We start from the raw sequence: 13,185 nt of genomic DNA, 5'->3' as shown, positions 1-13,185 counted from the left end.
TAAATGACCTCTGAAGTAACCAACTCTCTTCTGCAAGTCACAGAATTACTTGACTGCACGTGTGTGCAGCTGAGGTGTTTCACATGATTTCAGAATAAATACACTTGTGTCTGGGAGCTTCCCCACTTAGTGCATTTCCAAGGAAACACTACAGCATGAAGACCAAGGAACATTCCAAGCAGATCCGAGACACGGTTCTTGAAAAATACCATTCAGGGCAAGGATATAAGAAAATTTCCAAGGCATTGAATATACCTCGAAGCCCAGTGAAGTCCATCTTTAAAATGGTGAGAAAATATGGAACAACTGTGAATCTGCCTAGAACTGGCCGTCCACCAAAACTGAGTGTCCGGGCAAGAACAGCTGTAGTAAGGGAGGCCACCATGACAGAGATTGGAGAAACTGTGCATGAGACAACAATAGCACAAACACTTCATAAATCTGGCTTATACGGAAGGGTGGCAAGAAGAAAGCCTTTGTTGAAAAAGCTCATTTCACATCTCGGCTGGAGTTTGCCCAAAGGCATGTGAGAGACTCAACATTTTGGAGGAAGATTCTATGGTTATGCTCAACTGGATTGAGGTTTAGTGGAATGACTAACAAATTGCTGTTTACAAACGGTCCCCATCCAACTTGATGGAGCTTGAGCAATTTTGAAGAGTGGGCAAAAATTCCAGTGTCAAGATGTGCAATGCTGATAGAGACTTACCCAAAAAGACTCACAGCTGTAATTGCCAAGTATTAACTCTGGGGGGGTGAATACTTATGCATTCATTTCTTTTTTTTTATTTTTAATTAATTAAGTAAAATGTCCGGATTTATTTTGACTTTGACATTATAGAGTACTTTGTGTTGATGAATGGCAAAAATTCTCAGTTAAATACATCATGGTTCCATGCTGTAACACAATAAAATGTGAAAAATTCCAAGGGGGGTGAATACTTTTGCAAGGCACTGTAAATAAAAGAACACAGACCAAATTAAATATTCTTCTTTATACCTACAGTAATTAATACTTGACCTTATGTGTAAACTCTGCTGACATGGTTGAAGCAGTAGATGAAACAGTCTGTGTGGGTGCAGAAGTAAAACTTTGTTATATATACTGTACAGAAACAAGCAGATAAAATGCCGACTGAGCCATCTTCAGTTTTGAACATAATTAATTAAAAGTTAATCAAACTGGGCTATTCTGACCTTTTCAAGCTGTCTGTGTCTCTGGCATCTGTGAGCAGAGCCTTTGTGTCCCAGACTTCTCATGTTGTGAAACGAGATGCTCAGCCAGGTTTCAAAGTGCAGACAGGAAAGTAATACATCTTCATCAAAATCGCCCAGCTGCCACTCCCTGGTCCTCCTGCAATTGCCTTTTTGTTTTAACAGATTTTCTTCTTAATCATCATGTATTCACAAAAAAGAGAAAGGGCACACAGACACAAGGTTTGCCTGAATCTTGCAGTAAATCCATGGAAGGAAATATTTGCTTATTCTATTTTGGAATGGCCTAACTGCTCCTATTGTTCTTGGAGTCCTACAAATAGCCCTCTAGTGATGCCTGTCTAGTGATATTTTACGAGATCTAAATTGTAGGATTTATCACAGTAGTTTTAGTTCACCTTATGCAAAGTAAGCAAAAAAAAACACTCTAATATGATCATTTTGCAAAAAGAAAAAAATGTTTATGCAGCATGTTGTATGGAGCTACTTCTGTGGTTTGAAATAAGTATAAGACCAAAATATTGATTTAGGCTTGTTCTTCACTGTTAAAGGTATTGATTAAATAATATTGTACTTATTATCTGGGATATTACACTCGCTGGGCTTTCAGTTTAGTTTTGAAAAATTGAACAGCTGATTTTCTCCATTTTAAAAATGAGAAAATCGAACACTTAGTGTTTTGAGAAATAGGGACCTGCTTTCTTATCATCTGATGTTTTCAGAAACTGTTTATTTCTAGTAGAGGTAATCAACACATTATTCTGCCACTCTGGCATTCATAAAGACCTTTGAGTTTGTGATTGCTATGTGAAATCTCGCCTTTATCAAATAAATAATATAATATTCTACTTCCAATGTGTGTAATAATATTTTTTTCACTCTTACAAAGATGTCCATACTAATATAGAAAAAACATCACTTGAATGTCATTAAGTTAACCCTGAAGTCACATATTAAATAAATTCAAATTAAGTAAAAAGAACATTTCAATTTTTTTTATAATCGCAAGCTGTATAACAGTTGTATATATGCTAGTCATATATGAAAGCACTAGTATAAATTACTGGCCTTCAAAGTAAAAGCAGTCAACTGCTTGCCACACACTGAGTTCTCATGTGTTTGTCTGCTGTGTAATGCATCTGTAATAGTCAAATCAGCTAGAGTGACAGCCTCAAAGGCAGGGATAATGCATAATTGATGGTCTGATTAATTAGAGTCAAGGGAGGAAACAAAATAACAACCCCTTTGAATTTAATATACAGCAGGAGCACAGATTGTCAAATAGACAAATAAACTTTGTGATCCTCCACTAATGGATCTGCAAAGATGGTGCTGAGCTTTTCCCCTCTTTTAAACTTTTGTGAATTGTAAGTCTACTCTTTCAGAAAGCATCTGAAGCTAAAGATAATTCATTGAACATTGCACTACAGTGGATGGGTATACTGTAGATTAAGTCAGAACTTTGATCCAACCATGCATTAAAGCATAAAACTGGTACTTTATTTCATTTCCTTTGGAGAGAATCAAGAAATTCTGGCAAATAAAAAGCAAAAGTAGTTTGCAATTGGATTCCAGATTTTTTTTAGTCTGTACCTAGCCATAATGCAGTTTATAGCAGTAGTACATTCTGAATGTTACATAAATTGGTAGTGCTTATATGGGCTCCTCTGTTTTTAAATTTCTGCTTTATTTTTGAGGTCCAGAAGTTGATTTTGGATTTAATTGAAATTAAAGAAACACCATCAGGCCAGAGCTGCTCACAGCTGAATTTATGTAAATGCCATCTGTGATGATCAGTGTGAGAAATAGAAATGCGGTAAATAAAATAAATAGCAAACTAATGTAGCACTTGAAATTAAATATATTTTGGAAGAAAATTAATTATATAAAGGGATTTGTTCTGTTCTCAGGAGTAGCTGCACTAATTGTATTTGGACTATGCACATGTAACAATGATTTCTTTTCTATTATTTTCCACAGAGCAATAACCTTGGACAATCAGCTGGTGGTTCTCTCAACAGCTGCGGCCGATGCAGGAAGGTACTATGTGCAGGCAGTTAATGAAAAGAATGGGGAAAACAAGACAAGTCCATCCATTTACCTGAGTATAGCAAGTAAGTAACTATAAACAACAGCAAATGATACAAACAAGATGCTGTTATTGACCATGGAACAGTGTCCAAAGTCTTAATTGGCTTGGAATTAAAGAAAAACCCAGTAATATTCTCCTGTTATGTGAAAATGCATTAGTATTTTTGTGTTTTTTCCATTTTTTAACTCTAGCGTTTTCATTGTTTTACTTGCTGTTGTAGTCTCCCCCTTTTTGTTTTCTTCTTGTTCTGGGTGTTTTTTCTCAGGCTTGATTTTCATTGAGAAAGTTTGGTTTCACAGAAAGGCCCTCGTGATTGGTAGAAACATAAAGCAGGGTTTTGAACATAAAGCAGAGTTTATGAAAATCTCCATAAACTTGGAAGTAAATTGTGCACTTTATGCCACTGCAAAATGTACAAAAGGGTTGTGGGAGGAATGAGTTACTCCAGTTTTGTGAATAACGTACTGTAGGTGGCTCTTTAAATATTTATTGAAAGTTTCCATGTTACAAAATACAGTGTGGGATTACAAGTTTTGTTATTTTGGAATTGTCCTTCTTAATAACAGTATTTGTAGTTAGAGGTGTGCTAAGACAGTGTTTGTTTGTATATTACTGATTGTCTTGTTCATGTAATTCATCATCAGCTGTAAGCGTTAAGGTGGTGCTAAGATGGTAATCAAACTCAACATGGTATTCCAGTGCATTGCTTTGTTCATCCAAAATCAAACATATTACTTTTCAATCTATTACTATTAATACAGAATAGATATGTACAGTTAGTGCACACAGTACCTTAATATTTAGGTAAATATATATATATTAAAAACCAAAATATTCCACACAATATGTAATACAGATGTATATTTAATTATACTGTTGAGGTTGTTTGGAAAACCGGAGTGTTTTCAAAGGTTGGTGACAGATGTCGCCAAGATCTGCTGTCATGTTTCAGATTTTAATATGTCTTTTTTTATAAATAGCCAGCAGCCATATCACTGCAACTTACAACTGGCAACCCACTGAAGCTAAGCAGGTGTGAACCTGGTCAGTACCTGGATGGGAGACCTCCTGGGAAAAACTAAGGTTGCTGCTGGAAGAGGTGTTAGTGGGTGCAGCAGGGGGCGCTCACCCTGCAGTCCATGTGGGTCCTAATGCCCCATTATAGTAATGGGGACACTATACTGTAAACAGGCACCATCCTTCGGATGAAATGTAAAACCGAGGTCCTGACTCTCTTTGGTCATTAAAAATCCCAGGGCATTTCTCGAAAAGAGTAGGGGTGTAACCCCGGCGTCCTGGCCAAAATTCCCATTGGCCCTTCCCAAGCATGGCCTCCTAATAATCCCCTCTATAAATTGGCTTCCTTACTCTGCTCTCCTCCCCACTGATAGCTAATGTGGGGTGAGTGCTCTGGTGCACTATGGCTGCCGTCGCATCATCCACGTGGATGCTGCACATTGGTGGTGGTGGAGAGGAGTCTCCATTACCTGTAAAGTGCTTTGAGTGGAGTGTCCAGAAAAGTGCTATATAAGTGTAAGCAATTATTATTATTATTATTATTGTAACGCTACGGGGTTCACGTGGGCGCCCTTGCCGCTGCCGCATCAGGTCGCCCCCCCACCGTCGATGACTCGAACCCGTGCCTCCGGAGTCACTCAACAGGGACCCAGCCTGTTGAGCTAAAGAGAGATCTCCGATGGTGGGGGGCTGACCTGATGCGGCAGCGGCAAGGGCGCCCACGTGAACCCCTTGGCGTTACATTGGTGTCGGAAGCTGGATGGGATAGCCCTTCGCCGAGGACGGCGAGTTAAGCGGGGGAGAGTGTAACGCATATGGCCACCATTGAGTGTGTAAGACTTGGCTTACCAGAGTGGTGACGTCACCGCCCTTCCCTGTAATAGCAGGGCCCGCAGCCGCTGGGCTGGGGGGAGATCTCTCTTTAGCTCAACAGGCTGGGTCCCTGTTGAATGACGCCGGAGGCCCGGGTTTGAGTCCCCGACGGTGGGGGGCTGACCTGACGCGGCAGCAGGCGAGGGCGCCCACGTGAACCCCTGTAACATTACATTATTATTAAATACCTGGGGAAGGTGAATTAAAGAGGTGGGTGCCCTTTATAACCTAAAGCCTTGTTATTTCAGTGTTCTGAATCACATCTTGTGCTAATAGGTATTTCATTCCCTTTTCATCTGGACTTTTGATCATCACGTTTTCTGACTCCGCCTGAGAAGTAATGTTGGGGCTCTAATGCAGCACCATGAAATTATATAAATTTATGTTAGCCTGTGTAGCTAGGCATGTTCACTTGTATTGAGGGAAATTTAGGTGTGTGCACATCCCCGTTTCACTTGGTGTTATTGTTAAAACTGTAAATCCATAAATAATAAAACCTAGTAGCCTGTAACATTGAAAATGTCATATCATCTGTCAAGTTATTAAGAGGCCTTATGCATCATGAACCTGTTTGGTACAAAGCTGCAGTGGCACTTCGTTGAAACAAAAATACACACTGTTCTGCTCTTTCATTGCAAACTGTTATGGTGAGGTATCAGAATGTGAAAGGTCTAAGCTTCTCTTTTCCACTTAATACAGCTTGACTTGAAAGTTCCCAGTAAAAAGCATGACCGAGAGCAGGAGCTGAAATAATTTTTAAAGTGAAATTCTTGGAATTTGAGATTCTTTGAAATTGAATTTGGAATTTGAATTCTTGAGAAAAGTTGGAATTTAAGGAGCATTTCCCAAAGATACAACATTGTATCGTGTGGATAGTTTGAGAATAATGTAAGACGTTTTCATGATATATATGACTGCAAAGCTGAAAAAAACAAGAGCTCTGGACTAATGATCGAAAATTATGTACTGTTTTATTTGCTCAATTTCTGCTGGAACATAAACAGGGAATCCTAAGGTAACATAATATATCAGAAGCCAGGTTTAAGAAGAGGTGAAACAGGGTTCACATGACACTAAGCTTGTTACGGAAGGTGACATCACTCTCTTGAAACCTAGATTGTGCCGAATTCTCCAATAGCACAAGACCTGCACTTTTTATGTAGCAGAGTACTGTATTTTCTGAGCCTATGAGCAGACATGATTGAATCCAGACTGGGGGAGAGTGGAGATCCAACAGGCAGGGTGCAATAGTCTAAAGAGAAATATAGTCTGCTGAACATAAAGCTTCAGGGTGTTTTAGTAGAATTGTTTAACCACAATTGTATTTTTAATCAATAAATGATCCATAACAACAGTTCTTGAATGCACTTTGAATTATGAATATATTGACTTGTATCTTATAAGTGTTACTTTATGATTGCTGTTATTGGGATTTATGCTATAAATAATTATTGCCTCTTTTCAACATGTCTGCATTTATAGCCTACAAAATACAGTTCCCTTAATCTCAAAGGTTTATGTTGTTATTAAATCTAAATATTATTTTAACTATTTAAAATGTGAGCACTTACCAATTTAAAATTTTCTTTAAAACTAATAATGTCCATGATGCAATAAGATATGCAGATTTAATACATCCAGAAAGTACACGCTTTTGGTCAAACATGCTCGTCCTCCTTTTTAACAAAGTCATGTCCGTGATTCCATTTTGGCATTTTGATTATTGACATATATGATTCAAAGCTTTAGGCAATTTTAATTTGAGAGTTAATACAAGAAACAAATGTAGTTATTATGTAGTTATCGTCTTATTACCTTTTTAAGTAGAACTTCCAGCCTCTAGTCATACTGAGAAAGCAAGCAGAAGATCAATGTTAGAAACAAAACCTACACTGCTGATATTGCTTTACTGTTGTTTTAGATTATTGTCTTTATTTAATTGATGCTAAAACAGCACAACAGCACATCTTAAACCCCTGTGCTTGCACTGCATTTTTAGCATTTTTATTCTTAAAGGCTTGACTGCAAATTAATGTTACAAATTAAGCATGAAACATTATTACTCTGTACTTGGATTCTTTATTACTTATTACTAACTTTTCCTATCTTTTTAATAAATTGTATGAAAATATAAATGTAAGTCAAAGAGTGATGTAGTCTCAACTTTAAAGTGGTAGAAAAGTATTTTGAATTCCATTCAAGTCTATTAGTTTGACTTGTGGGCACTGTAAATCATTTCAGGAACAAAATGCCAGTAGCAATAATAACAGGAAACACAAATTATGCAATCTCCCACTTATGGACCCCATCAGGTGGCACTGTACAGACTTAGAATGAATTTCGTAAGTTATTTAAATTTCTTTTTTTAAAACTCAGCTCAGCTAACAAGCACAGTTATTTGAAATGTGCCTATTTTGGCACTCACATGTCAAAAACACAGACGCGTCTTATTGTAAAAATCAAGCTTACAAATAATTTTCTTGTTTCCAAAGATTTTCTTGTTTAAACTTTTTTAATAATATGCAGTGAAATACTTTGGGGGTAATAAAGCCACCTTTTTTCTTAGCATTATTCAAAATCTAAAGCTTTTTAATATATTAATTTAGATACATATCCATTTTGGTTTCAAGTTTTTATAGACATACAGTATTAGTACTTAAACCGTTGCCTGACAACAGGAACATCTTGTGATATTTGACCTTTCTTGAATAAGAGCCTTTAAAATACTGACATGATTCTATTGATATTTTTCTTATCTCCCTCCCATTCATTTCAGGCCATTACAAAGAATGATTAGTATTGAGTTGCTGAGCAGAATACAATGTCTAAAAATATTAATCTTAATGGACTTTCAAAAATAATGTAAGATACAGTGGAATTCTGAATGTGAGATTCTTAGAAGAAAATAAATTAAATCTCAGTTTATATGGAAATACAGTATATAGAATATGTAGAAACTGCAGTTTTTTGGGGGTTAATCTTGGTACTTTAATTAAGTCTTTTTAAGATTGAAACATTTAGATTGTGATTGTTTGCTTCAGCCTGTTTATAGCAACTGAGTCATTCTTATCTCCAAATAGCTCCTTGTCAGGTACAACAGAGAAACAGTATATTTTCTTTCAAGTTCCTCAGGTTGCTGACATCACATTCTACATCCTGACAAAATGAAAAGTGTCTCCAGGAGCTAGTATTGAAGTCTAGTACAGTTAGGTACCCCAGCTTTTATCTGATGGTGCTACCGTTTCGGTAAACAAACCTTGTTGTAAATAAAGATTTGCAGTACAGAGACATTCCCATTGAGATGTCAAGCTCTCATTTGTGTATTACAAAAATAATAAATACAAAATTGATAGCAGTCAGCCTTGCTTCCCAGACATTCCCAGACAATAGACATTTGAAGGAAGAAAAAGAAATCAGTATGAGCCTTAACAATAAGTGCAAGCTTTCCTGGATTTTGCAGTATTTAGCTTAATTTCTGAGAAGTACATTTGGAATCAGTGGGGCAGTTATTCCTTTCAAGATTTTAGAGCATTGATTTGGGCCATTAGCTTAAATTGTAACCAGATCTGAACTAAGCCTGACATTGCGTTATATTTAACATTGGGTGACTTTTGAGCTATTTGAAAGGAAATAACATTAGACTAACCTACTCAGTCATTATTTACTGCTGCTAATGATCTCATTCATATAAGCAGCTGGATGCATAGTTCAGCTCCATTGCTCTCTGTTGAAATCATTGTCCAGAGCTTTCCAACAAAAGGAAAAAAACTGTATTCAGCTTTTTTCATGCAGATCAGTATTGCAGTGAGAAAAAAATGAAATTATAAAATAGTTTTAAGTTTTACAGGACATTCATTACTATATGTAATTACTTCTTTTCCACTAAATAGAAAAATACATGGCTTCCCAGCATTTTTCCATATGCTGTTATTTTTGCCCTGAGCCAAATTCATGCAAACATAATTCAGAATGAACCTGTCTGTTTGTAAATTATGGTAAAAGTCACTTAGGGGAGTTTAGACAATGACTAAACAGTTTATACAGAAGAATGCACTTCTCTTTGTACAATGAACTCAGAGAGTAGAAATGCAGGAACGCTCCCTCAGAGAAGGAAACAGTGGAGTATTTAGTGAAGCTGGCATGCTGCAGGGAAGAGGAAGATCGCTTCCTTTGAGGAGTGAATGTAGAACAGTGCTACCAGATGCTGGAGGATGTACTGGGGATCTATCAGCAACATATTGTTTTATGAATATTTAATAGAAGTTTTGAAAGAGCTGAAGCACAGCCAGGAAGCAGCAGTCTTCTCTAGGTGGGATGTAGAGACACCGTTGCATCTCAGTATGAAGGGGAAATGGAATAAGGAAGAGGGCAACACCCAATTTTACTGAAGGTCAATCAACACAACTAAAGCTGCACTGCATTAATAATAGTGGGCTGGAGTTTTGTTTCTTTGTGTGAAACAAAGAAAAGCCCCTAGGAACTGTGGAATACATTAGGCCGACATCACAGCTAGGTTAGGAAGGGAGTGGATGTTTTGCTGAGGTATTATGGAATTTTGATCAATTTACAGTACCTGGGTCATGTTCGAAGCAGCATGCTTTGAGTTGTGAGTGGTTGTTCTTTTTCCCTTGTTGCCTTATCACTCACTGCAACATGTAGAGTTGCCTACTTATGTTCAATTCAATGTGAATGATTAATTCCTGTCAAACGCAGAAGATGATATACAGTAATGGACATAATTGTCCAGTTTTGTCTGAAGGATTTTTTACTGAACCAATGTACCAAAAATCTTGTATCACATTTATATTATATATTATAGCAGGTAAGTAACAATGACTTCAGACCATCAGTCTGCTTTAGCTGTAGGAGACCTGATATTTGTGGTGTGCTACACAGAGAAGATGTATCATTTTATTTGTACTTCACAAAGTGCACTTGATCATTAAAAACAAAAATGCACAAGGATTTAAATATATGTATTTTCTGTATCTCTCTGACTAGATACATGAATCAGACAAATACAAAATACCCACCAAATAAATAATGTAAAATATATGGGGACCAGTTTCATGTGAAGTATTGATGACATGTTGCTTTTCCAGTAATGCCAAGTTCCTTTGCCTCAAATCCCAGAACATTAAAGTTATTGCTTCAGCTTTTTAAATTAGTCTCCCCATTAGATATAGCAGACACATCTCAAACTGGAGTTCCCTCTTTGTAGAAGTATTGATTCAAAAATAATAGATTTACATTGAACTGCTGAGTTAAAAGAAGTCCAGATTTTTTGTGCTCTGCACTCAAGGTAAGGACTGTGCACCTGCAGTCTGGAGACTGTTGCAGAATGCAGGAAATCATCTTGATGAAGGAAAAATAAACATTCCAAAACAATTGCAAAACACAAAGACTATAGCTGTCGTGTGCTGCAGTTAAAGTAGAATGCTAGATAAGTGGAAACACATTTTAGTAGCTACACATTTTGAAACATGTCAGAGTTTATGAAAGAACACTAAAATAACTTTTCTGCTTAATCTTAACATTGTTCTCTGATTTATACCATTGCTTTTATATTATCTGCTTAACATCAATCTAGACTTTTACTGGAATGTGACCAGTAGAGAAACGTTAAGTGACTGATGTTTAGTTGCAATAGCTGCAGTGCGAGGTGACATAGAGTAAGTTCTTGTAGTGCAAATGGTATTCCAAACCCATTGACAGGATTAAAAATTGGTGCTGAGGACATATGGGCCATCAGGGGAGAGAGAAGGAAGACAAGTACAGCATGTCGAATGTTTTAAGATGTAAATCACATTGTTAAGATTTAATGAATACCTCCATAAAGTTTTTATAATGCTCTTCCTTGTTGCCGATTAGGCTCATGCAAAGATGGTTTCCTGCACTGAAAGCTGTCTCAGGGGACAAGAGATGATTGTAATGATGATTGCTTTAAATCTTGCTTAGAAATGTAAAGGAGAAACACAGCGTTTTTACCATGACACGGTGTTAATTGACATTTTATTTGATTTACTTTTTTTATTTTATACATTGCCAGATGTTCCATATGAGCAATGGATATAAGGTATTAGCTTTTGGATTATGTTATAGTTCCCCTCTCTGACATTCACTCTAATAGGCTGTATTTTGAACGTATTTGTCCTTTGAGAGATTGTATTTAGCTTTGCAATATTCGTGATTTGGTAACTTGTCATCTGCAATTTTGAATAGAGCCCTTTTAAATAAAGTGAATGCAGTTGGTGGTTTATGAGGCTTTGTAGTTTGCAGGGTGCTCAGGGAATCACTGTATTTCCTTGATTAGCAAAACCATGATAGACTGGAGTCTTCAGCATTTTAAAAAATACCAGACAAGAAAATGTTCATGCTATATCTATCATCTGCAGACATGTACATAATAAAAGCTTCACAGATTTGTACTCAAGTTGCAAATAACTGATTGAAAAAATGAGTGTTCATACTTAATTTTTTCTCATTAATTTTACCTATTACTGTGACCAGAACACTGATGTTCCAATCTAAAAAAATTATTAGTGTTGAATTTTATTGTTTTATTGGCGAAATATAATCTTTCAATATCTATGGAATATAAAGGAATATTTTATATAAAATTGTTGTTTAAATGTTGTTTTATTTCACAAATAAAATAGACATCTTACATATACAGTATATGGGGGTTAGAACATATGAAATAATCTTAGTTGAAGTGTTCTGCAAATTTTAATAAAGGATTAACACGAGGGCATTGATTTGCAATCTACTGTAGGTCCAGGCAGCTGCCTTGCAGGTTTTGGTGGTCTCTTTAAATCACTGCCTGGTTCATGCCTGTAGGCAGCACTTAGTTCAGCAAATAATTGGCTCAGGTTAAGCAATTGGGATATTTGGTGAAATAAATGTCCTCAGACCATAAAGAGTTGGGAATTAGGGTTACCCAAGTTTGCTACGGGTGGTTAAAGTCACCTCTTTTTCTTGCAAACATTAATTTCATGACTGGGATACCATCTACAGTATTAAGTTGCCACCATATAGCTCAGCCAGTGAAGGCACTCTCTGAGAGAGCAGGCTGAGGTTGGTTGTCTATACAGTTAATAATTGTCAAAAAGATCTTTGTACCTTCAAGAAGGAGTCAAAATAACGTGAAGCAGACGTCAGCAATTTAATACATTCTTGTGTATGTCACCAGGAAAAGCTTTGTACTAACAAGCACACTACTGTATATTTTTGGTATATAATTCAGACTCAAAGTCTGTCACTTCGGGAAGTCGCAAACAGACATCGATCAATTCTTTTTTAGAACACTCTTGAACTATTTTCAGAGTGTGATCAATTCTGCTATAAGGAAGTTCACACGAAGAGGAAATAAGTTTTTGTGAAGAAATAATTCTATAACCTCGCCAAGCATGCTTGTTGATCAGTTTTTCATAGAATGTTGTTGTGGATCTAACTAGGTCAGAATTAAATAACAATAGTGTCTGCTTATATTCAGGTTATATTTATAACCTTGCTGTGATATAATCTCCCTTTGTCTGTTGTTGTGAGGTTTTGTGTATGCCTCAGCGCATACATACAAATATGAAGTTTGCAATGAAAAGAATCACACTGAATGGCTTTTGTCTCTGCTGAGCACCTCATATCTGTGTGCTTAGAAATCTCTGATACAAAAATAAAAAATACCAGATACAGTAAAACCGTGAAATCAGTATATCTGTAGGTTATGTAAGAAAACCAAACTGCAAAGAATGAATCCTCAAAAGAGCATTCAGATCTCTCCTATTTACTCTTGCTGCAGTAAAATAAAACATATATGTAATCTCATGAAGAGTGGTTATACTGAATTTATTTTTTCCCCAAAGTGATTCACTTACCAGCCATAAATATCTTACTATTGGTTGTTCAGTCATGCCTCAGCATCTCTTGTTCTCTTAATGAGACTAATGTTGTACCTTTACAAGATTCTGTGCATTTTACTCATGTAGTGG

The 13,185-nt window shown here is 36.5% G+C and overlaps 1 protein-coding gene across 1 annotated transcript in view; it reads left to right on the top strand.

Annotated features, from left to right (window-relative positions):
- sdk1a (sidekick cell adhesion molecule 1a) overlaps positions 1-13,185 on the top strand; it is a 454,720-nt gene that overhangs the window by 264,807 nt on the left and 176,728 nt on the right. The window contains exon 6 of the mRNA XM_088936948.1: positions 3,196-3,329. Within this exon, the coding sequence (XP_088793074.1) occupies positions 3,196-3,329 (134 nt within the window). The remainder of the gene's footprint in view (positions 1-3,195; positions 3,330-13,185) is intronic.

This window comes from Atractosteus spatula, chromosome 18 (assembly GCF_055471065.1).
Source record: "Atractosteus spatula isolate fAtrSpa1 chromosome 18, fAtrSpa1.hap1, whole genome shotgun sequence".
NCBI classification, from domain to species: Eukaryota; Metazoa; Chordata; class Actinopteri; order Semionotiformes; family Lepisosteidae; genus Atractosteus; species Atractosteus spatula.
The sequence above is the reverse complement of the archived record's forward strand: the minus strand, read 5'-3'. Positions and strand labels throughout refer to the sequence as shown.